Source organism: Molothrus aeneus, chromosome 13, assembly GCF_037042795.1.
Source record: "Molothrus aeneus isolate 106 chromosome 13, BPBGC_Maene_1.0, whole genome shotgun sequence".
NCBI classification, from domain to species: Eukaryota; Metazoa; Chordata; class Aves; order Passeriformes; family Icteridae; genus Molothrus; species Molothrus aeneus.
In genome coordinates this window covers 13,655,164-13,680,804 of record NC_089658.1, presented here as the reverse complement: position 1 = coordinate 13,680,804, position 25,641 = coordinate 13,655,164, and the positions used below count along the sequence as shown (strand labels likewise).

Here is a 25,641-nt window from a genome sequence, read left to right as displayed (position 1 = left end):
TTCCATCATTATATTAGTTCAGGATAGGACATAGAGATGAAAAAACTGATCACATGATGAACTGTTGACTTTTACACAGTTTACACAGTTAGTACTTTAGAAAAGCTGAAATGTTTCAGTTTAAAACAAATCTTAATTCCTATGGGAATTCTAGTTCATGCTTTTAGTGCTTATTTCTCTTTCCCTGTGCATCCTGCTGCCTGCTTGGACATCTCCTGAAGAATGATGCAATATCTCTATAGGGAAATTGCTGAGGTCTTTTGTGAGATTTTCCTTTACAATAACCAGATAAATTCCACTCAATTAGCCTTTTAAACAAAATGCTCATTTAGCCAAGCCTTTCCTAATGAGAAACATCCATCAACAGTTTTTCAGGAGGTTAAATTTTAATCTTGTGAAACATTATTGCAAATTCAAGAAAGATACCATGGTCCTGTGGATGGGATGCCCATAAGGTATAGAAAAGGCAGGCACAGAACAGTGAGAGTTTCCTCAGTCTCTCAGCAAAATGCTTCCTTAGCTTGCTTTGAACTTAGAGAAAATCACCTGTGTGATTCCCTAGGAGTGTTTGCATTGTCATTCTTACTGGCTATGCATTATCACACTCTAGAACCATCAGAAAGAAAAGCCTGTCTCCTTCCCCCTTAAAATAAATCCATTGCCTCGTGATTCAGTGTGTTTTTCTTCTCCTTCTCCATCACTGTCACGAAGGATTCTTCTGTGAGTCATTTCTTACCAGCAGCCTATGGGAGACTTCTGGAATTTTTTGCTTCACTTTCCTCTTGAGGAACTGACCTTTTCTCTAGGTAGGATGAGGTGGCCAGAGCCAGCAGACCTCCCAAGGGATTGGCCTTTGTTAATGAGAAGTCCCTGGTCTGGAGAAACATGAATAGTGTGGATGGAAAGAGCTGCTGAGGGTGGATGTTCCCTCTCAAGAGCCTCCCACAGCTTTCTGAGCTAACACCTCCTGATAGCTCAGCCTGGAGCAACTCCACGGCAAGCGCAAACTTGGGGTCACCTTGGGTGCACAAACAGGAAAAGGCATCCTAAGGCTCCAGTAAACACTGAAAATGCTAATCCTTCCAAAGGTCAGAAATGGAGCAGAAATGACAGCTTCAGGGGCCTCCAGTTTTTCCCCGTGTGTGCTATTAGGGAGACCTTGGACAAGAAATAACCAAGGTTAATAGATTCAAAGCTCAATGTTCTCTCACTGCTTCTTTGGGATATTGTCAGTCTTGCAGTGTCTCTCCAAGACATGAAGTGTTGGCAGGAGTCTGGCAGCCCTAGGAGATCTCACTCATGCTCTTCCCTATCTAACCTGAGGTAGAGGCTGCTGCTGCCACAAAAATGATAATTTTCATGAGAGAAGGATGGGAAATCTTGTTTCCTGAGACAGACAACAGGCTGTAGCAAGAGAGAAAGATATGAAGACAGGACAAGACAACTCCTGATTGGGAAAGCAATGACTCTGTGTGTGGACAGTATTTTAGTGCCCTTAGGGAATGCACTGGCTCTGGTGATTATCCTGGACCAGACTCTGAGCAGCTAATGAGATTTTTACAGTGTTAAAATCTGGGTAGAAAAGTTCTGCTGAAACTTCTTAAGTTTTCTTTGTTTGTTTGGGTTTTTTGTTTTTCTTATATGTACATATTTATTGAAATGAAAACCATTTTTCCAGGATGGGTTTGTTTTAAACTCCAGTGGAAATTCTATTTACAAGGCTGGTTTTCAATTGAAACCTCTCTGGCTGCCTATTGTCCAGGCTGATGGACAGATGAAATACCTGAGCTTTTAATAGCCCTTAAGCTTATTTCTTTACAGGAGTAGCCAGTAGTTCAAAAACTGTCACCTCACATAGATTAGAAGTGACTGCTACTCAATTTGAGGAGAGTTTAGAGATATTTTAAGGGAATTTAGAGGTATTTTGAATTCTACTCCTACCCAGAATAAAGAATAATTATAGATAATGAAATCATTCATGGAAGGGAAGTACTTTCTGTTCCCATTCCCTTTTCCTAGCTGCGCTTTGATTTTCCTGACAGTTAAATGGTATATTCACATCAGCATTGTCTGGTTTTGTGTGCAGTGCCAGAGCTGCCTACTCTGAGACAGGAAAACAGGTTTCTATGTGCTTTAGGAGATACTGCTGCATGGAATGTTATCTTGAATGTTTATCACTTTTCCATCTGGTTTCTTAAGCTTGCCTTGTTTCTCTTCAGCCTCCCCTACTACTCTAGGATAATATTACCCTATATTCTACTCTGTCTGCCAGTAGGAGCATCAATCAGCATCACTATCTTTTGTCTTACTGTCATATTGAAACCTCCTTTTGTTTTTCCCCCTATATATCACATGCCATAATATCTGTCCTATTCCAGATTCAGTGGAGAAAAGATTGTGTGGAGATTAAAAAGCAGATCTGAATCCAGGTTAGCTTTACATGAGTTTTATGAGCTAAGGATTTACTCTTCCCTCATTCACATTATCCCACCACAAAATAAATGGGATAGCTTACACACATACAGAGCAGTCTCCTGTCTGCTTCCCAGGTGTCAGTAAAAAGGGCTTTTCCAATACACTGGTGTAATCATTTTCAGCCATTTGTAAACAGTGTTACCTCAGAACGTCAGAGCACTTTATGAGCAGTAATGAAAACAGTCCCACAAATTCCCTCTAAGGTATCTGAAGGCTTGTTTGCACTTCTGAGCTAATTTGCTGCTCAGAAAAATGACTTCCAAATAGCATCACTGAGTAATTCCATCACTGAGTAACTCCATGTGTTGAAGTTCATTGTCTGGATGAACATGCCTTGGTCTTGACTACTTAAATTCACTTGGCAATGAATTAAGGAGGTTGTCCCAAGGCAGGCAATTAAACAGTCCTGCATTCACTGTTTGAGCAAAAACAGATCAGTTTTAGTAAACTAAACTAGTAGACTGTTGAGAATATTAGCTTGTTCCCACATGTAGGCAAACTTTCCTAATCTTTCCTTTAATAACAAGCAAACAAAGGCAACCATATGAAGGAGTGAACAAATTGAAACAGAAATAGAAACCAGTTCTCCTTGGTGTTTGCTCTACCCATAATAAAACTTTCCTCAGAGATGCTTTCATCATTTTCTTTTCTCTCCCCCTAGTTCCAAACAGTCAGAGAACCAGAAATACATATTAAAATTCTTGTAGTGAGTCTTGTAAGCATGTCAGCTTTAGATGATTTTTTCTAGCCTCCCTACAGGAATCCTGGTTAATCCCACTGAATCTTATAATGCCATTCAATCATACATGAGAAAACAGTAAAATCCTCCCCAACCAAAAGAACCCCAGTACAGCCATTTTCCTGTTCCTGGTTATAATAAAGTACTTTATCACAGAACCATTTAGATTGGAAAAGGCCTTTAAGATTGAATCCAATCATTAAACCAGCATTCTCAAGTCCACCCCTAAACAGTGCCACCTTTTCCTAGAAGGAGATGAGGTTAGGTAGAAGCTGTGATCCAATGGTCATTTTATGGTTTTCTTTTTTTACATTCTTTTGGCCTTCTGCCTGGTTCTGCTGAATGCTTGGATTGTCTGCTTGGTTTTTTTTTTTTTTTTGTCCAGCCCAAACGCTGACTATGGGCTGTCAGGCAATGACATGAAGCATCTGTTCTCCCCTCTTGGTTGTTCCATTTTATCTCTACCTCAGGGATGCAAAATCATGAAATGGTGGTAGAAGGTATTGCAATAGTTCTCTTTTGCCTTGTAGCATATTCATACTGCTAGGTTTTAAGTTGCATTCCTGTTCTGATGAGCTCAGTCTTAGTTCCAAACCACTGAAGAAAACATGCTGAGAGGCAGAGTGAAAATTGTGAATTTGGGTAGAATTCTGCACTTATGACTCACGCTGATGGCGGCTGTGCTTTGGGTGTGCTGTATTTGGGCAAATCCAAGGGCTGGGTTTTCTGAGAATTGCACCCATTGGCTTTAAACAACTTTGCCTTTGTGCAGCATTATCATTCCTTTATCCAAACTCCCTAATGTTCTATTGGAGACATACACTGTGATGTACGAAGACATAGATCACTTCTATGATGTCTCAAGGGGTCTTTCTTTAGTTCTGTGGGGGTTTTGATTTGTTTTCTTTGCAACAAAAGTCTGAGGAGCTCACTTGCACAGCAGTACAACAAAAATACAAAATATTCAGTGTCTTCAAAGTATACCTGGGCTCTAAAAAATCTTTACATGTCTATTTTCTCCTCTGGATTATAGAAGCAGAAATTGTGGGATACTGCAGTTATTAATTATTTTATGATTAGGTAATTTATAGTGATCTTTCAGAATAGCTTTTGGGCCTAATGGTTTAACTACAGAGTGTGTTCTCTTTGAGAAGACATTATGTACCCTGAACCCACTGAAATAGTGGTGTTAACTCTGTTAGTTTGTCTCTGAGTTTTGGCATGATTCTGGGTGTAGTTGTGCTGAAGCTGCAGAAGCACAGATTTTGGCATGTTTTGGCAGCCAAAATATACACATGATAAGATTTTTTCAAGAGTAAAGCTGTAAGTCTTACAGAACTGGAAAACCAAGATTACGATGTTTTGCTGCAGTTTATGGGTGCGAATCATGAGTGGTGAAGGGAGTTATGTTCTCACCAGAAGAGTGGCTCTGCTATTGGGGATTATGACAGGCAGGGCTGTTGTAAAAGACTATTCTTAATGTAGTTCTCCTTTGTTTCCTAGGACTGTTTATCCTGTAAAAATCTGGATCCTATCATAACTACTGCGACTCATATTCTGAGAAAGTGCTACCCCAAGGAGCATCTGCCTGTGGTGACTGTAAGGAGTTCCTATTCCTTCCCTCTTCCTGGGAATGCCAGTGCTGAACCTCCATGTGAGGGATCTGAAGGTAAATAACTAAAGGGTGGAGTTCAGAAGGAGGAAAAGGAGCATGACATGAGAATTAAGTGTGGGATCTGGTGAAGGGAGACTTGGCATAATCCTGAGGTTTACAGTTTGAATTAATCTGATAACCTACAGTGTCACTCAGTAGGGAAGAAATTACTCCCAGGTCTTCTTGAAGCTGCAATGGTCTATTTGTAGAATAAATGAGAGAAGATGTAAAAGAGGAAGGAAAAGGAAAAAAAAAATATTCTATTATCCAACAAATAAAGGAACAGAGTGGGTATAGCAGAGGCTGGAGATGCCATTGCTCCCCAGTAGCAGACAGAGATGTAATTGTGCCTGTGCATTGGCTGCTTGGGGGGTAAAAACTGCCCTGCAGCTTTTTCAGTGAAGAATTGCAAGAATTATTATCCTTTCTAAAGTAAAAGCAGGCAGCAGTCATGCTGCATGAGTAAAAGATGGGAGTTCTTGCTGGAAAGCAGAGCTCAAGCACAGGCAGGACAGCTACTCTGCAGAAAAGGCTCCATGATACACAGAGCAATTTTTGCTACATTCAATTTTGTGTGGAAGATGCTGAAATACTATAACAATCATAGCAGTAAAACACCCTAATCTAGATAATACAGATTAAGAGCATCCTGTAATATCATTGCAGCCAAGCAGAAAATCTCTATATTGCTTTGTAAAATGAGTTGGATCCATATCATGGGGACATTTGTCATGGTTTTCAAAGGCAGCGCTTGAGTCCAAGAGAACAGAGCTTTAAAAACTGGGTGAATTAGTGCCAAATTCATTTATATGAGATTAACAAATGGGATTTGCTTTAATCAGGGTTGTGGTGGGTTGTGGACTGTGTGGCACACATAGAAGAATTTACATGTATTTCTCTTTGGGGTATGAGAGGGATATTGGGTTGAACACCTTTGTCTCTGTCTCCTTCCTACTTCTGCAGATGACAGTGAAAGTGAAGGAGAGGAAGAGGATGAAAAAGACTGGGATAATGAGGATGTGGAGAGTAAAGAGGAAGTAGGTATACAAGCCATAGTTCCCATAATTATCTGCATACTGGAAAATAAAACATATTGTTGTCTATTTTGACACCCTGAAAGACTAAGCAGAGAATGTAGATGTGCACGTGTCCCACGTGAACCCACTACATGGATAACGGGAGGATGCTTGAAAAAAGGAAAGGAGAATGCATTGAATTTCACTAAAAAGTGCCCTGCATTTATTCTATTCATTGTCATGCTTGTCACCCAGGGTGGAGGGGGTTTGGTGACTCTGTTCCTGCACAGTGACTGCGCAGAATCACATCCACAGTCAGGCATAAATGGTGGATCTTTGATCCACTAGGCATATGCCAGGAAAATGGCACTTAGGGGAAATTGATTTATCATCTAGGAAAGGCTAACCCTCTCTTTATTCCTATATCAGAGCATATTTGGGCTGTGCAACTACCCTGAGGAAAAGGCTAGTTCTTTTAAGCCACAGCTGGTGCATTTGAACCTATATTCCTTCTTTATTTGCTGCTGTGCACAGACAAATAATACAATGAATTATTCAATACTTCTCTGAATTCTCCCTTAGCACTCTCCCTTCAGTGGCCTAACTGGCAAAAAAAAACTTCTACCAGCTGAGGATGAGGGTGCAAACTTTTCTGTTGTGAAAATACAAACTAGCTCATATGCAAATGTGAAGTATTGGATGCTGCTAATAAGTCTTATCCACATAAAGTGGCTTGGGAAAGCAAATTAAAGAAATGAAGTTGCAAATACAGTCTAATTAGAAATGATTGAGACTTCTGTGAAAGGGAGTTCTCATTACTTGCCCTGTCTTTTTCTCCTCAAATATTAAACTGATGTCACCCAGTAAAAAAAGGAAGTTAAACCCCCCTCACATTATCTGAGTGTCCTAACTTGCCCCTGTCTGGTTGTTTTTATCTGACTATTAGAGCTCGTCAAGATGCTCATTAGGAATAAGGCTCATAGTGGATTTATCTCCTTCTTTAATTAGTTATTCATTCAGTAACAGCTCCTCTATGCTTCTGAGCTATTTCATTATTCATAAGGATTTACCAAGTAGATGTAAGCAGTTTTGGGGTTGCCTTTTTTTTTTTGCCTAAGAGCTTATTCTGCATATGAGTTTTAAATACTGTTTGTCTGGTTTGCTGGTCATATATCTCCTGTAAAAAACCTTGCTAAAGGGAAAGCAAGCAGGGAATGGATAATGAACTTTCAGCTTATCCTTTTTTTTTTTTTTGTTTAAGATCTTTTGCACAACGTTTGCTGGTATTGATGTGATTTGCAAACATTTTCACAGCAACAAAACACATATCCGTGCATGCTAGCAACACCAACCAAACTGAAACTTGGCTCTACCCTTCCATCAGGAGCTGTTTAGAGCTCTATGAAAATAAAAATCACCACATCAACCATCTATTCTCTTCCATCCAAAATCTGAAGCTTCTTATGCATCAATATGCTCTCAGCAGCAAATCCTTTTCAGCTGAGCTCATGTTTCTGGCAGGTCTTCACTGCCTTTTCATCTCTGCCCAAACAACTCTTCAGACTCTGCTTTGTGACCCAAGTGTGGCTCAGGGTTTGAAATGTCATGGGCACTGGTGCATTCAGGCAATTTTACTTTTTTTCTTTTTATAACAGCTTTGGAAATGAATCTATTTGTCAGGAGCAAATAATTTCTTTGATGGCATTTGGTGGGACACAGACATGTGGAATTATTTGAATAATGCTGTAATGTAATGCCCAGTCATCAATGCCATGTCTTCATACTTTCCTCTTGCTCCAACTTTTCCTGGTGTGTGTGGTTGTGGTTTTTTTTGGTCTTTTTTTTTTGTTTTTTTTTTTTTTTTTTTTTGTTTTGTTTTTGTTTTTTTTTTTGGTGTTGTTTTATTTTGGGGATATTTGGGTTTTTTATAATGCAATAGCTGAATGCTTGACACAGTTTGGCTTTGGTCACCCATATCAGCACTCTGATATGGGTGAGGCTGCACATTAATGCACAGCAGCCTTTGACTGTGAAAGTTTCAGACACTGTTTTTATCCTCAATTCACTGATGGTTGAGATCATCTCATGGGGCAGGTGTAATACACGTGCTTTTCTAATTCTGCTTTTGTAGGATTGTGACTTGGAGACAGATGTGAATAAATTGAGGTCAAGGCCAATGCTTGACCGGCCAGAACAAGAACTTGAAAAATATGAAGCTCTGTGTGCAGAACTTTTCCAGAATTTTCAGGTATGATTGTAGTGCAGTTTCCTTTATTTGTAAATATTCCAGAATTTAAGAAATACTTGAAAGGGAGCATTGACAAGTAATAGCTAGACAAGGCTATTTCAAAAGTGAACCTGTAAGTCTTACAGGACTAGAAAGCCAAAGATTATGACTTTTTGCAGTAGTTCATTGGTGTGAATCATAAATGAAAAAGGAATGATGTTTGATGCACGTTTGTCTGGGTGTAGATTAAGTAAGCACTGTTGAATCAATTGCCACATGAGAAATCTGTCAGATAATTTGTATCCTTGCTGGCAATTTCAACAGCAATATCAAAATCAGAATGAGATGTGAAAAGTAAATACTGTCAACTAGTGGTTTGAAGGAAGAGATTGCACTGCCACTGAATGAAATGAACAGTTCAAATAATTTTTTTTCTAGTGATGCTTGGGACAAAAAAAGGAATATTGCATTTATTACAAGTTTTGGAATTTAGGAGAGCTGAAAATCCTGTTTCAAATATGGATCTGAAAAAGATCTCTGGGTTAATGTATCTCCTGTACACAAAATATTGTGATACAGATTGTGACCATAAGTAGCCAAATGGGATTAAATCATTCTCCTGCATGAAGGTGGGGGTGGAATTTTGCGTGACCGATTGGCCACCTTTACCCTCCTGTAACACTTATATTTAAAAAAAATGCCTTTCAAAATAATCTTCCCTTCTTTGTTTGAATGATTGGTTTTGGTTGAGTCATCTGGGCGAGTCATCTCCAATCACATCCTTTTGGTTTCTGAGGATTTCTGTTGAAACAGCTTTGTGGATAGAGAAGTGCTGGCAGGTGGTCCATGCAGTGATTTTGCTCTGGCTGTTTTCTTGGTTGAGTACAGTTTTGGGAGATGTGTAAATATTTCCTCTTTTCCCCCTTGAAAGGTTTCCTCTGGAAGGAGGCACAATCTGTCTGTAGTTTCTTTTAATTTTTTCTGCTTTTTAAATTTAAAGGAGCTTGAATTTGAGTCTGAGGAAAAGAAGAGTTTGGAGGACAGGACTGAGAGTCTTCCCTCTGCTCCCTCTCATTTCATTCCAAGTGCTACTTCTGTGAAGCATCCAAACTGCAGATGGAGAAACCAAAGTGTCACAGAGATGGGACCAGATCCAGGAGAACAGGATTTCAAAGCCCCATTGCAGAGCTGGAGAAAGAAGGAGGAATGCATATGGGATAAGAATGATGAAAACAGAGACATTGCTGAAAAAGCCCAGGATAAAGACTTCTGTGAGGAGGAAGATCCAGCCAAGAGTGATGTGTTTGCTTTGTGCTCTCTCAAAGATGCTGCTTGGTACAAAAAGGTGTTTTACCCTCATTGTGAGGCCTCGATCAATCCTAGTCCTGAAGGGAGGCTGGAGAGCTCCGATACGGTTAGAAACCTTCTGGAGAAACACCAAGGAGATATCCCATTCCACAGCCCTCGTTTCTATGCAGCCAGGGCCAAATGTGTGAAGTCCATCCCAGGCTACAGAGAGCTGGCATTCCCGGATTTCTGGGGTCACCAGCCACCTCCTTACAGCAAGCCCGTGCTGGAGCGCAAGCATGGGCTCCAAAGGTGATGGTGCTTTAAACTGGGGACCAAGCTGAGAGCTCTTGGGCTCAAAACTGGCTTATGTAGGTTCTGACTCTAACAGCTCTGAATGCCTTAGGAAGCTATTGAACAAATTTTTTGCTACCCAATTATGTGCCTCAACTGATTGATAAATTCATCAATAATGGGAAGCTTAGATGGGAATCTAAGCTGGGTTGTGAATCTACGACCTTGTTAGAACACAAATGAAAACAAGTCCATTTTGGTGATGGAGAAGCCTCTGTGTCCTTGTGAGATATGTTTTTACCTTTGATCTTACTCTTTATTCGGGCACTTTAGTTCTTGCATTGTTGGTCCCACCTGATGCTTCCAGGGAAAATCCTATCTGTCCTTTCAGAAAGGATGTCTCATTATTTAGGTGCTCAGATGAGTGGGGAGCTGTGTTCTGAAGATGTGCTGGGAGAGAAAGCTCTTAATTACAGTTTTTTTGGCTTGACATAGGCCTATATGCAATGACTTTATATTTCTTTTTAGTGGTGTAGGGGATTATTAGCAGGCAGAAAAGATGGTGGGTTCTGTGCTAAAATTAGAGTTGCTCAACTGATGTTATTAGTTGAGACTACTGATTTCTGACTGCTAGGATTCTTTCTGCAATAAATATATGAGCTAGAAATCTTGTTTTGAGGGAAAATCACTCTACCATCTTCTTGCACTGTAGCTCTAAATGCTTTGCTTTTATGGCTACAACAACATGTGTAACTGTATGGCTGAAATGGGACTAATCATATCATGCTTCAAGGCATAGCATGATTGCTTCAAAGGTCAGGAGGAAAATCTGGTATTCCACATTTGATCATCTTCAGGGATCAGAGAAGCTCTTTTTAATAATGAGTGTTAATCAGCTTGAATATAGTCAATATTCACTATGAGTCAGACTAGTAGGTTTGTAAGTAATGGCAGATATTTCCTCACAGGGTAAGATTGACCACTTGGGGGTTGGCATTGACTGGGAAGAACTGAGGGTAAATCAAATTTGACACAATCCAGTAGTGAATAAACAATCTTCCAGAATCAGTCATTTAACCCAAAAGGCAACTTCTAATGAGGACAGAGCAGAAGTGTTCTCACGATGGGAAAAAAAGTTCACCTGGAATTAGCACATGGAAGTCCTTTCCAGTCCTTAAAAAGAATTTCCTAAGACTCTTTCTAGAAGAATACTCTATATCAATATTTCTCACACTGTCACTACAATTTTCTGATTTGCTGCTTTCTTTTTCCCAGAGACAAAGTCCTTGATGATGTTCGCCGCCTAATCCAGCCGGGGGATGTGATAGGAAGAACCGTGTTTGATTTAGATGATCCCAGGTGGGTCCCTTAAATTGAGTGCTGCAACCAGGAGCACTGTCAGTGCTGTCACTGAGCTCAGTTTACTTGATCAGCTCTGATAAAGGCAAAGTAGCAGGAGGTAAAGGCCTAACAGAGAAAATATCCAGGGGGGTAGATTGTTTCTAGGTGACTCCAGGGAAAGGATTTGTTGTGGAAGCCACTGGAGCAGGAAATCATCAGAACTTTTAGACAGAACAAGAAAATCCATACATCAAAGGGACTGTGGGTTGTCCCTGGATCCGTCTGCATTGCATGCAGTGATTTGGAACAGAGGTGAAGACTGGTGCGGGGAACTGTACTGACAAATCCATCTTCTCCACCCCCTGTGGCAGAATTGCCCATGGAGTGTCTGCACAGCCAGTGCCACAGGCTGTAGATGTGTTTCATAAGTGTGACACTCACACAGCACTTCAAAAACACCCCTCAAACATCTGGCCTTGTGAAAGCTTTAAGCACTCAACTATGGTCTGTGAGGAGATGTAGCACTGGGCAGTTGAGAGGGTCCCAAATTTAAAGAAATTGCATTCAGAGGAAGTATGGGTGACTTGGAAAACATTCTTTGGAGCAGAAAAGAGGTGAGAGTTTGAGGTAGAAGAAAGTTATTAAGTTGCTTAGGATTAATTTAAGGGTTTCTAAGCAGTTGGAGAAAGAAACTCTATAGATGAAGGAAGAGTAAATATAGAGTAATTGTATAAAGCTGCCTTTTGCAATTAATGAAATAATAGGAATAGTCCAGTGGGAAAGTAACTGGAATAAAGGAAGCAAACATGGACAAAAGAGAGTATTGGGAAAAGGAAAGATGATTTAGAATTACCAAGCAAGACTAGAGAGAAAAGCTGCATTGGAGAGGGAGGTTATGGATTTGCTCACCTCCTCCTCCTTCCCAGGGTCTTGCTTATTAAATTATTAAAGCAAATTTTAGCATAGAAAAGGTGCTGGGGAAAGCTTGTCTTTGAAGCAATCTGCTACAGGTGTCCTTGCTTTGCTTTCCAGCAGTCTCTCCAGCCCAGCTGCTCCAGGCTGTCTGACATTTTTCTCCAAGTTTGAGTCAGGAAACCTTCGGAAGGCGATCCAAGTGCGCGAGTAAGTACCCCTGCGCAGAGGTGTCCCAGTGTGGGATGGTGGCCTCTTCCTGGCTTTGGAAAGGGTCAGCCAGGGAAGCAGCTTAGATGATGTGAAGCTTATTATGCCTTCTAACACCTGGATGTCATGGAAGGAACATGATTAAGAAAACAGAGCTCAAAATGTTTTGACTGTTATAGTGTGAGTATTTAATGGTGTTTGATGGTGTTGCTCACAAAATATCAATCAATTTGACTGCACAGCCTGCTATCAGCGTGTTCAGTGACAGACAGGGGGTGTTCATGGCCACTGCTTTTATTATTTTCCTTCACAGGTTTGAGTATGACCTAATTATGAATGCAGATGTGAACAGCAGCCAGCACCACCAGTGGTTCTACTTCGAGGTCCGTGACATGAAGTCAGCAGTTCCCTATCGCTTCAACATCATCAACTGTGAGAAGCTCAACAGCCAGTTTAATTATGGTATGGGCCTTTGGGGAATTGGGGCAGCCTTCTCTTCACAAGAATATCTTTTTAATGCCATAAAGGTTTCAAACTCTCCAGGTCTATAAGGGAGACTGTAAATTCAATCTTATCTTCCCTGAAGTCCACTGAAAAAGTCACTTTAGATTTGTCAAGGAATCTTTGTCTATTCTCAGGAGGACTGAGGAGGAAACTGAATATTGAGACCTGGGAGAGGATTTGTGGGGGGAAATAAACATCACTGTTGTTTTTATAGACCAAAACTGAAGAAGAATGGCACTAGGGTTGGGAGAGCTGGGGGGGAAAGGCAATCTGTTAGAACGGAATGAGCAGCACAGGATTCAAAAGTACTTCTAAGATTTAAATAAATGTGATAATCCTCAAACAAACATTCACAATTCTTTGGTTTTATCTAGTAAGACATCTTTGGACCTACTGAAATTTCTGTTAATATTAATGATGATAAAAAATTCTGTTCCTTGCTGTCCTTGAGCTCCTGTCATGGTTCAGGAGGAAGGCAGAATTGTTCAGAAACAGGCAGGGCAAATCCCATCTTTCAATGCCCATTTTAGAAATTATTTCTTGTGCAAGGAGACTGTGGATTGAATTCTTAGCTGGCATGGGCTGGGGGTTTTCTTGGTTTGTTTCCATGGAGCTCTGTTAATTTACACCAGCTCAAGACCTGGCTTAGAATGTTTAATAAGTCTATAATATGAAACTTTGCATTCCTCTGAAGCCCTGTGGCTACAGCCTCTAGCATCACCAGGATGTCTCTCTGAGGATCAATGTACATATAACAAACAGCTTGAGGACCTGGGTTCACTTGTGTGTGTGAAACTGGCTGGGTGAGTGCCATGATAAATTAAAAGGCATTTACTCTTTAACCCAAAGGGCTGAAGTTCATGTATTCATACAGACCCCAAATGAATTTTTCTGGTCATCTTATACTGCTTACCTGAATTATCAGACAATTCAGTGTGGTGTGTGTGGTAGGAGCCTGAAAATGAAGGATGTTGATGTCCTATTTTAAACCACAATGCAGTTGTTGATGTAGCCCCTAGCCCCTTCACTCTTGTAGCCAGAGATTCTGGCTGTTATTGGTGGAAGGTTGTCATCTGCTAGTTTGGCTGTTGTCAGCATTTATAATCTAATTTTGTGTACCTGAAAAGTGCACATGACTCACATGTTCAAGCATGCAATGAATAATATATTTGGAAGAGAGATGTGAAAATACCATCTGGACTAAGGAGGGAGGCTAAGCCATGGCTTGCTTTTGGATTGCTTGTTTGTGGGGTTGGCTATTAGCAATTCCTCCGTGGGTTCCTTCTGCTGCTCCGAGCAGGCAGTGAAGCTCCAGCTTTTCTGGCTTGGCTGAGCAAGGCTCACTACCCCTTCCAGCACATGCAGAGCATTTGCACAGAGCTGGTAAGAGATGCTGTTTATTTGTCACATTCCCTCTGCACCTTCCTGGGCTAATGCCCACACTCTGAGACAAAAAGCCTGCAGTTGTGATCTAGTGCCAAAGTGCCCTGGGTAGCAATTCTTTGCAGCTCCTGGTTACTTGTCTGGTTTGATTTTTCCCATTTGCTCTTGGTTAGATGGCACTGTGTGACTTTCAAATCAGCAGAAAGGATTTTTAATGAAATAGTTGTGGCCAGGAGCAGAGCGAGACGGGAGGCACAACCTCCACCTCTCTCCTTCCCTCTCTTTTGCTAACTTACTCTGCCATGGGAGATTTCATCAGAACCCAGATTTCAGTTTGTTTTCTAAAACTGAACATTTCCACAGGGGAAGTAAAAAGGAAAAACTGATTTTTTTTTTTCCATTAGAATGAGATGGCAGATTAGTAGCAGCCATTGCTCTGAGACAATTTTGTATTTGAGTCTGTGACAGTGGTCACAGGGATCTTAGGATGAGGGAAGAGACGTAGATCTGACTCCATATTTCAGAAGGCTTGATTTATTATTTTAAGATATATATTACATTAAAACTACACTAAAATAATAGAAGAAAAGGTTTCATCTCAGAAGGCTAGCTAAGCTAAGAATAGAAAAGAATGAATCAACAAAGGTTTGTGGCTCGGACAGAGAGAGAGCCAGCTGTGCTGTGATTGGCCATTAATTCCAAACATCCACAGGAGACCAATCACAGATCCACCTGTTGCATTCCACAGCAGCAGACAATCATTGTTTACATTTTGTCCCTGAGGCCTCTCAGGTTCTCAGGAAGAAAAAATCCTAAGGAAATGTTTTTAATGAAAAGATGTCTGCGACATGAGTCCTTTGGACTCAGAAGGGCAGGAGCTGGCATTCAGGATATCAAGTGCCCTGCAGACACTGAGCCCCACATCCCTTCCCTGATCACCTGGACAGGCCTGTGTCTCTCAGAATTCGTGGTGACCATGTCCTGGTACCAAATACAGAACTGCCTCTTGTACATAACTCACAGCACTGGTTCAGAAAACATCATTATAGAGGCTGCTCCTGGCTGTGGTGAATTAGTGCTGCCCCACAGCACAGCCCAAGGGGAGCTGGAAAGGCATTGCCGATGATACCTCTGGGCTCCAGCAGTGCTGGAGAATTTAACAGAGAAACCCGAAGGAAGAAGGGAACTGAATAGCTGTTAATGGAAATGTGTCATCAGTATTAATGATTTTCAAACATCACCTCCCCCCAGCACAAGAACAGCCAAGAGAAGGCCCGGGGGGCAACTTATCAACATGCAAAAATACTTGGGAGGGCATTTTTCTCTTTCTTAATTGTGCTCTCACAGAAGTGGTGCCAGCATCATTGCTGGGCTCAGCTGTGGCTGTGCTGGGTCCAGTGGAGCTGCTGACAGGAGCCTCCCCTGCAGCCCCTGGCCGGGGACACCCCGTGCGGAGAGCTCTGCTGGGGAGGGCAGCATCCTCACCCTGCCCTAAAGAGCAGGCAGGTGTGTGCAGCCAAGGAAATTGATACAGAAACACCCAGCAGGTGGGCTGGCTTCATGGAGCTGTGAGTAATGGATGTGCAACTCGGATCGGAGAAAGCCTTGCCCCCTCAGGGCATGAGATGGTAATGTTTTGGAGGTCAGGAAGAGGTCGTGCTCTGGGATAATGCAGAGCAAAGATGGGTGCTATTGTTATCAGTGTTTATGATGCTTAGCTGTTATTTAGCACTAATAGTAAGTTTAAAACCTTGTAGTTTTTCTTGCCGATTTTGGAAGGCAGGGTTCTGGATGCACCACAGATCTCTGATGCTACGGTAGGATTAAGAGTTCAATAATAGTGCAGCCAAGCATAAAATATTAGACTAACCAAATTACTGATCTTGTTGATGCCTTGATTCATATCATTTTCTTTCCCTTCCTCTGTTTGTAAACAAAATGGTTTGCAAAGGCCAGAAGAATAATTTATTTTTTAATAAACTCCATTCAGCTCATTTCTTCTGGAGAGACTTTTTGTACAGACATGGCTGTCTCAGAACAAAACACAGGGCTTTGGGAATATATTTACTCTGCATAAACTATCAGCAGGGAGAGCACAGAAGAAATAATGATATTTCTTCTTTAGCCCTTTCCTTCCCACTCCTGTCTTTTCCTGCCAGGGATGTCCCATCACCTGAACCTGTCCTGTTTTTCTGTAGGCATGCAGCTGGTGATGTACTCAGTGAGGGAAGCTCTCCAGGGCAGGCCTCGCTGGATTCGGGCAGGCCAGGAGATCTGCTACTACAAGTAAGTGCACCTTTGGTGGATCGTTTGTGCCTTCCTTTTGGTGAATAATTTGTGCCTTCCTTTCTCTATTCTTTGGCTCCTGTTAACTGCACTGATGTCATGAGCCTCCTGCCACCAGTGCCCCCTGTTTCAAATGTCTGGAAATTGGTGCTGGCTCAATGTGTTGTGTGCTTCCACCCTCAGACAACAGCCACAAGTGAGATTTGCTGTTAGATGCCAGGGAATGTGGAGAATTCCCTTGCCCAGGAGGAAGGGAAGTAGTAGTGTAGTTGTTTTTTCCCCAGGCTGGGAAGAGAAGAGCTGGATGGGATCATTGTTTTTCTGTTGCATACTCAGACTTGTCTAAGAGGTATAGGAGCTGAGGAGCCAAAGAATGGGTTGAATATACAACAGTGGCGTAAAGGAAACCTGACAAGCTCAGTGCTGATATTTGGGCAGGTTGCCTGTTTCAGGCTGCTTTTGCAGTGTGCCAGAGCCTCAGAAGTTGTCCCAATTTCTCTTTGAATTTTTTTTCAGGAGAGGGCATTATCACAGATTATCCTCTCTCAGCCTAGCATCTGCCTACAGCAATTTGAGTAGCTATTTTATTTTGTTTCAAGTACTTTTTGCTGACCTTCATGCACCTGACCTTAATCTTTTCTACCTCAAGAGCTCACATATGTGGTTCAGTGGTTTCCCTTTACATGCCTGTAATCTCTGGCTTCTCTGAGAATGGGCAGACTTTTCATGCTGGATACCATTGCAGTGGCTTCCCATATCATTAGCAAGGCAGCTATTGTGCAGTGATTAAACAGCAGCTGACTTCCAAGATTAAGCCATGATTGTGCAATTAAGCCTGTAATCAGATTCTTGTTCAGAATATATGAGAGAATTGTTTTATTGATTTGGAATATTCTGTGTTTTCTAGCTGTACATTGAATTATATGTCAACATAATCATCTAGGATAAGTACTTGTTGTCTCCCATTTATTGTGTGTTGCTGGTTCTCACATATTTTTGTACACACAAGAATGTGCATGCGTATATATAAATAGATTTTCACCTCTACTGAAACTTTAATGTTTTTCTTTCAGTGATTATAAAAGAGATTCTCAGTCATTAGAAGTTGTAGGAGGGAGGGAATGTGAAACTAGTGTGGTTGGGGCTGCTCAGGCTTTGTCTCAGAAGAGGAGGAGTTGGGATTGCCACAGTGATATCACACTGCCAGTATTCTGGGGAAAGAGCTCACTTCAGTTCCATTCAGGATATCCTAAGGTGGGGCTGCATATTTTGAAGGGAATCTCATCCAATTTTTTTTTTTTTACCAGGAGTTATTAATAAATATGGGAAAATAGTGATACACTTTCAAAAACACAGAGGAACCCAGACATGCCTTTAACAGCAAGGCCTTTACAGAGAGACCCCTCTGAGCTGAAGGACAGGGGGAGGAAAAGCTCGTTGGTGAGATGTCTGTCTGAAGCAGGTTGGCTGATCTTTGGCATTCATCTTCCCTGTGGATGGGGTAGTTTACTCATAAAGATGAATGTTGTGGCACTGCTGTGTCACTGTGTTCCTTTCTCATAAGTCTCACAAGACTTTTTATGTTGTGGGGAATATTAGCAGAGCTCTTGTCAGAAAATAGCTGAGTGACACTTCTGCTCTATTTTATTGTCTCTCTGTGAAGTGATAGGATACACCCATGATAAACAGTTGCAGTTACAATAAGATCATCTAATTCTCTTGCTGTCTTGGCAGCTTTTGTGCACTGAATAATATTCCTTTCTGGCAAATTACTTAAGGAATAATGGCAGCTGAGTGTTGAATTGGTGACAATGTGCTTGTGCCTTTGGTTTCATGGCTCATTCTAAGCATATTATCTAACCTCCAGCTTTTTCAGAGAGTAGTCAGGTCAGATAGTTATGAGGTACATGGAGTGTTTTGTTCTCACATCAGCATTAAAACTTGGCTGTTTAGTGATCGCAACAATGTCAGAATTAGGTCTTCTCTTTTCAGCATCTTTATAATCACATTAGATGAAATAAACATCATACATTAGCAGGTCACCTCTCTGCTCTAATGATATCTGTGAGAGGGTGAGACATCAGCCTCTCTCTGAGAGCACCTGGCCTTTGCAGTGTGGCTGAACACCTTAATGGCACAATGGGAATGTTCATCTTCAGCTGGGATTCTGCCTGAAACATCGACAACAAAAATATCTGATCATGGATTTGCCCTTTGGAAAGGAAGTTTTGTTGTGCATTTTCTGCTTTCCAATGTGGCAGGCCCAAAATAACAGCCATGCCCAGTAAATTGTTAAATACAGCTTTTTATGGTATGGATCAGGGTGTTACTAAAGTGTCTTGCACTTAATAACCATACTTAGAGATGTAAAGAAGTCCACACATGGAAAATGAGGACACCAAACTTCAGGTGGGAAGTATTTTGGACCAAGGAAATACATCAACAGATTAGAAGAAAGAAAAATTTTACTTTCTGTTTGAACTCTGTTTTGAAGTGGCCCAGAAGTCTGGGATATTTCTTTGGCCATTTTAGTCTGAGCTGAAAATGCCATATTCCATCATCTAACAGTACTAAAATAGTAATTTAGTACTAAAATACATTTAGTATTTTACAATACTAAATGCTGCAGATAGGAAGCCTAAAGATCAGATGGCCAAGAGATATTGTTCCTGAATCACTTGGTGCTTTTGAATTACAACCCAGGTCCTTTCCTGCCTGCATCTTTGTCCAGGCTGCTTCACCTGTCTGTTATTCCCCCCTTACAAAGGGTGGAAAATTAGAGTCATTTATCTGCCACCCAAAGAATGGAACCGATAAGTGGGGAAGCATGTTTTAATCAGATAGTGTTTGCAAAGATTTTTTTTTTTTAAGCTCAAAAAATTATCTTGCAGAGTAAGAGATAAGTAGTATTATAATTATTATTAATTAACTCTTCATCACTGCTATGCTGGAAATACAATACTTGTGCATTTTTGTTCTGAAGGAGAGCAGCAAACAAAGTGATTTCACTACTACAAAGTGACTGAAAGACACAGTAGATACAGCTTACCTGTTCATTGAGAAAGCTACATTTGTGTCTCTTTTTTTTTTTTTTTCACTCCAATAACCAGTGTGTTGGCTTCTAGAAAGCATGAGAGACTTTCAACATGTTTTTGAAAGAGAAGACAAATAAGGTAGTGGGGACCAGATGTTGCCAGAGTCCTATTATTCCTTTCCTTTTCCTTGCTTGTTACTTTAGGCTCTATGCTGGTTTTCGTAGAGTGTTGTGATGAAAAAGTGGTGAGGAATTAAAAGGAATCAATCTGGTGGAGGAGAAAGGAAGCAATAGAGTTATTTTGGCTTGACAGAAGTAGGAGGAGAGGGAGGCACAGAGGAAAATTTTATTTTTTTTAGGTTTCTTTCAAAAATATTCAGAGCTACTGCTTTGTGTGATGGATTGTGAGGAGACCAGATTATATACAGTAAAAGTACATGATCATTTACACTGCTTACACACAGGGGCTTTTCTTTTCAGTGCAAGACTGAAGACTATTGAAGCCAAAGCCACCTGTAAACTTGTTGTTACTGCCAGATAGCTTGCTGTGGATTGAAGCAGGTGTCAACAAGTGATTCAAAAGTCTGGAGATGTCTTTTCTGGCTGGGTAGTTGGGTGGAACAGCAGAGATGCTGGGGACAAGGATGAAATGTGCTGCTGAGCAGTGCTGTGAGAGCATCCCTGCCCGGGGGATCGTGTCTGAGCAGCACTGAACTCCCAGTGTGGTATCAAGGTCAGAGGTGTCTCTTGCTGCAAAACCCCTGGGTTAAAGTGGCCATTTTGGGTAGGAGAGGACATTTGTCTGACTTGTCTGCAGAGTTACAGACTACAGAGGGAGGAGCCTTTACTCCAGAGTGCTTGGGGCAGGTGGGAGTAATGCCTATGCCGGATATTTAGGCAGTATCTGCCTGCAAAGACCTTCTTCCTCCCACACCTCCAACTACAAATGTCAGCTTGGAGGGGAGGACTTGGAAGAATTCAGCACTTTAGTGACCATACTTTATGAATAAGATGATCTAACCTTCCAAGTGGCCCCGAGTATAATAGAGGCCATGGAGGTGAGCATTTTCCTCTGCACCATGCAGGAAATGGTTCTTAATTATCCTTCATTGTCAAAATTAACAGGAACTATATTAAATGTCATTATTCTGACTTCATAAAGATACCAGACTTTAACCCTTGATCCAGTGAAATACAGATATAAATGCTAAGTTAATATTTCTATATTTGTGGGTTTATTGAATTTTTTTTCTCTTTTAGTCTTTGTCCAATATTAAGGTGCTTTATTTTCAAAAGAAATGTTGGGGTAAAGCATTCAACTGAGAATAAAATCATAGGCTTTTCAGGTTGCCACTGTGACTCAGTGTTCCTGCAATATCTATTGATCCAGTTGGTATCACTCACCCCACATGTTCCTAACTATTGAATTCAAGTGAAAACCCAGCAGCATTGTATTGTCTCTCCCTTATGAAAAAGAGCTGATTATTTTGGAGAATTTGACAAGAATAATTATCTTTTCTCTCCACCCCTTTGAATAAAAATGAACGGCAGCAAAATAAACTAGTATTGTAAAATTCAGGAGTTGAAATTGCATCTTTTGGTTGCCTCTTCTATTTTGCATTTTAATGCAACATTGATGATAACATTTGTCAAAGAAACCTCACAGTCCTTCAGAATCAGAGGGTTTGGCAACAGCATAATTGGTGCAATGTGGGAAAAATATTGTTTGAAATGTACTTATGGATGCAATTTGCTCTGAGGCTTCTCCCTAAAAGTGTATGATTTGTCACTTCATCTCTGCTGAAAGAAAACTTTCCTACTCAGCCTGAAGTCATCTCTTCATCAGAGTAAGTCTCCTGCAAGAGATCAGCTCCTGACACTAGACTGAGGAGCTTGTTACAAGATTTGCAGTCTTACTGAAGGCAGTGTCAAGGATTTGTGTGCTCTCTTAGACCCTGTCAGTACTGACCAGCCTCACCCAGGGCTCTGCTGTAGTGAGGCTCCAGCTCAGTCACTGCTGTGTCCCTGCTGCTGTGTCCCTGCTTTGCTGTGCGTCCTGATCTGGATCCTGACCCATGAAGGGACCTGCTGGCTGCACCCAGACCTGCCTCACCCCCACAATCTTGTCTGATGCTCTGAATTCGTGGTTGAGCTCCTCTGCTGTCCCCAGGCATGCCCTGATCAGGTGCTGTGGGAGATGACCCTGCCTCAAGAGTTCTCTGCTCTTCTGGCTTCCATATCAAGCTCAGTTCCCCATTTTTGAGGGAGCAGCTAGTCCTCACTGTTCCCTGAGAGGGAGAGGGTCAAATCTTCAGAACAAAGAGGGTTACAAAGAAGAATTTTTGGGTTGGTCACAACTGGAAAATCTACACGAGGTCGCTTCTCTTTCATGTCCAGTCTCTACCCAAACCCAGTCTTTTCTTTCTTCTCTGCAGTTGCTTTGATGGTATTTGAAATATATTTATGACTGTCCTATTTATTATTTATTTTTATTCCTGAAATATCTTTTTTTTCCTGTGGTGGAACTGAATAGTTGGTTTGGTAGGGTATTCATATTTTCTAAATCTCCAGGCTTTTTGTAGAGTATTTTCTTATGGCATTGTTCAGGGCTGTGAATAGGAACCTGCCTCTCTGAGCAAGATAATGTGAATATCTGAAGAAATACAGCAATTTTAGCTGAATGCATAGTTTAAATATGTCTGGACTCTGCTATATGAGCTACTATTAGCTGACTGCTTCTTTATTTGCATCTTAACAAAACGAAGCATTAATGGATTTTATTTTCCTAGGAGAGGGCTCCCATCCCTCAGCAGCCTGTGGCTGGCAGTGCCCTGCACTGCCACGTGTAGTTCTGCCTCTCAACTCCCTGCTGGGCTTTGTGTCCTGTTGTGTGGATGCTTCTCTGAATGCTTATTTTTCCCATAGCTGCTTCAAATGCACATCTAGAAGTGCAAAGCATTTACTTTCCTCCTCTTTCTCTCCTTCCAGAAACCACTACCGCTGCAGGAGTGCAGCTGCAGGAGGGAGTGTGAGGAGAAGGTTCTACTACACCCTCACCTTCAGCATCAAGTTCCCTCACAAAGATGATGTCTGCTACCTGGCCTACCACTACCCCTACACCTACTCCACAATGATGGTAATGCTGACATGTCCACCTAGATAAGATAATGGTGGGAGCTGCTTGGCTATGTGCAGGTTTTGAGATGGCACAGAGGATTGATTTCACAGCTCCTCATCCCTGGGAGTGCTCAGAGGCAGGTTGGATGGGGCTTTGAGTGACCTGGTCTAGGGGAATGTGTCCCTCCCCATGGCAGGGGGTTGGAATGAGATGATCCTTAAGCTCCCTTCCCACTGAAACCATTCTGTGATCATTGGTGTCACGGCTTTGTTTTGCCAGCTGTAAAGCCCAGAATGCTGTAGAAGAAAAGAAATTTCTCTGTGGGACAAGCTGAGCACAAATCATCAGTGCCAGTCATAACACAGACCAAAGGTGTCTCCACTCACCTGGGGCAGCAGGATCCTCCTGCTGGGAAGCAGGGGCTAAACCTAATGACAGCTCAGATGTGCTGCCTGCTCCTCTCCTGGCACAGGGTAGCAGCCCAGCTTTCAGAGCTGCACCCAGCATTACCAGGCTGCTGGACCTCATCTGATACTTTACCAGCTCTTTCCTCAGTGCCAGCTGGAGTGTCAGTAGGAATTTGTGACACTCCCACCAGTGCTGTCAGTACAGAAACTAAAAGAATACAACTCCACAGCATAAATTTAGTTAGTGAGTTGTACCAAGTTTTTTTGCTGGGCACAGGTTTGTTTTCCACAGCCTCTTCTGAGGAAAGGGGTGGATGGTAAGGGAATTTTCTGGGAAATGCATCCAATGTGCTTCCTCTATAATTGATGTAGGGGAGATAGGATGAAAGAAGTGAAATGAATAGTTCTGGGAGTAGCTTTGCTTTGATGGTAAAGATGAGAATAATGCTACTGCAAATAAAAGCACACAGTTCCAGTAAATCAGTTTCCCTCCCTTCTCACTTCAGTTTCCATTGTCAACACATTTTGGGCAATACATGCTGGTGTGGGCTGGTGGAGTTTGAGGATACTGTGTTTTTCATAATGACATCAGTTTGCCATAAGCAGATTTTGGAGGCTCTGCTTTCCAGGGGACAGTGTCCTGCCCCAGGACTCACTGTGCTGCCTGTCACACCAGCAGAGTGAGGCTTGGATTGATTCCCACTCAAGAAAGCCTCTTGTCAACTGTTTTGCATCCCATTATAGACATTCAAAGAAACTGCTTCCAATATCTGAGGCCAGTCCAGCCTTCAGTCCAAAATATGTCTGTCAGCTCACTTCTCATCAGTTCCTCACCAGTTACTCCTAAAGTTCCTTGGGGAGGAGTCTGTGCTCCAGTGGTGGGGTCTGACCTTTAGCTCTGAAGGCACAAATATCTACAGTCTGCAGGGCAAAAAAAGAGATGCAATACTGAAGAATTGGTTGGACTTATTCACCACCATACATTTCACATAAATGCAGTGCTTCATCATTATTTTACTGTTATTGATTTCTATCTTTTGCTGGCACAAAGCAAGAGAGACTTGGAGAGTTTGTGTGCTCTGAGAATGACTGAATATCTCACCTGCTCCCGAGTGAATAGAATAGAGATGAAAAAGATGTTATTCCTAGGATTCCAGGACCAGGTCTTTAAGTATTTCACTGTCTCTTCAAATAAAATGCTCATTGAAGTTAAAGGGAATTTTGCCCCAGGAAAAGTTTAAATGAACTCGGACACAATAAGGACCATAAAGTTTGGTAAATGGGAATTATGGGTGGAAAAGGCTGATAGATTGTCATGTCCAGCTCTAGCTAAAGCAAAATCACTATTTCTAATAATTCTGAAAGGCTTCTTTACTTGGGCTAATTTAAAATGTCCAGTGATGCACTATACACATCTCCATTTTACTTTTATTTCCACAGTAAATAAACTAAATCAGGTTTGTGCATCAGTAGATTGCATTTTAAAGCATTTGTCCACTGGTGAAATGTGTTGGTTTTACATATCAATAATAAATTAAAACTGATTATGAACCCAAGGGCTCAATTAAAGACATAGTGCTTTGGGGAAGAAGATAAACTTGTATATGGAGTTAGTAATTTGAAAATGTTTTTAAATATCATATATATTTAATGGTTATAGGCATATTTGCAGGAAATATTACAGAATCCTATTTGAACTGGATTCACTCTGCAGTTCATTACTTCTTGTCCATTGGTAATTACATTTCTTTTATGAACAGTAATTTATCTATTTTTACATCACAGTATTAATTGTTTTGGTATCTAGCTGAAATCTCTGTGGTAGCTATACCCAATTAAGTTTCACTGGGTACCAGGAACATAAGTAAATGATGATATTGAGTTCTCTGTATCTATGTGTGCCTGTTAAATGCATTTAATAATTGAATTTACTTTATAGAGCTGTATTTTAATTGTTTTATAACATAGCTGACTGTAAATTTCAGTTCTGTGTTTACATGGCTCTATTTGAATGCTGAGAAAGCAGTCTGAAACATGGTGAGCTCCAAGATTTGATAAATAGGAACGTGGTGTCCCATAAATGTAGATTAAAATTGAACCCTGACTCATAGGGACAAACCCTCACCCTGTGAGGGTCACTGAGTTTTAATTTTTGTTAGGACAAGCGTGCTCACTGCACCTATTCCTACCAACTGGGGGACAACTGGTGCTGCCCAGCACTCAGCACCAGCCCACAGGGGCAGTGCTCACCCTCCTCAGCTGCACTACAGACAGACAGAACCACACTTCATCTGCTGTGTGGGTGACAAGTGGCTCCATGTCTAATGAGCTGATCGCAATTTCTTCCAAAAAGTCTTTCTTCTCGGCTGCCAGTTCTTTTCCTCAAATTTCTCAAGAAGTTGTTGGTCTTTAGAATTATTTAAAGCTGTCACAAACTTTGGGGGGGGGGGGGATGGGGAGAAAAATTTCCCTTTTTTAAATAACTTCTTGGAAAGACACTCTTCAAATTTCCCACTACTGATTGTACAAAATGTTGTTTCGATATAAACTTTTTGGCTGCCTCTGATATGGAGTTGTCACTGAGTTTCACTGGCATGTGCTTGACAGCTAGGCAATCAATTCTGTAAATGTTCAAAAGTGGTGAGTTTTCTCACATTTCTACAAAACCCTTATTAAAATATAAAGAGTAAATGCTTCTCTTTTGGATTTCGTGTATGCATAGAAATTTCATTATGCTAACAAAAGCACCTAGGA

The 25,641-nt window shown here is 41.3% G+C and overlaps 1 protein-coding gene across 1 annotated transcript in view; it reads left to right on the top strand.

Moving 5' to 3' along the window:
• The window catches only part of AGBL1 (AGBL carboxypeptidase 1), a 245,523-nt gene that overhangs the window by 35,123 nt on the left and 184,759 nt on the right, over positions 1-25,641 (top strand). The window contains exons 8-16 of the mRNA XM_066559057.1: positions 4,718-4,883; positions 5,832-5,905; positions 8,016-8,132; positions 9,112-9,710; positions 10,968-11,051; positions 12,069-12,155; positions 12,469-12,617; positions 16,241-16,328; positions 22,351-22,498. Coding sequence (XP_066415154.1) covers positions 4,718-4,883; positions 5,832-5,905; positions 8,016-8,132; positions 9,112-9,710; positions 10,968-11,051; positions 12,069-12,155; positions 12,469-12,617; positions 16,241-16,328; positions 22,351-22,498 — 1,512 coding nt within the window. The remainder of the gene's footprint in view (positions 1-4,717; positions 4,884-5,831; positions 5,906-8,015; positions 8,133-9,111; positions 9,711-10,967; positions 11,052-12,068; positions 12,156-12,468; positions 12,618-16,240; positions 16,329-22,350; positions 22,499-25,641) is intronic.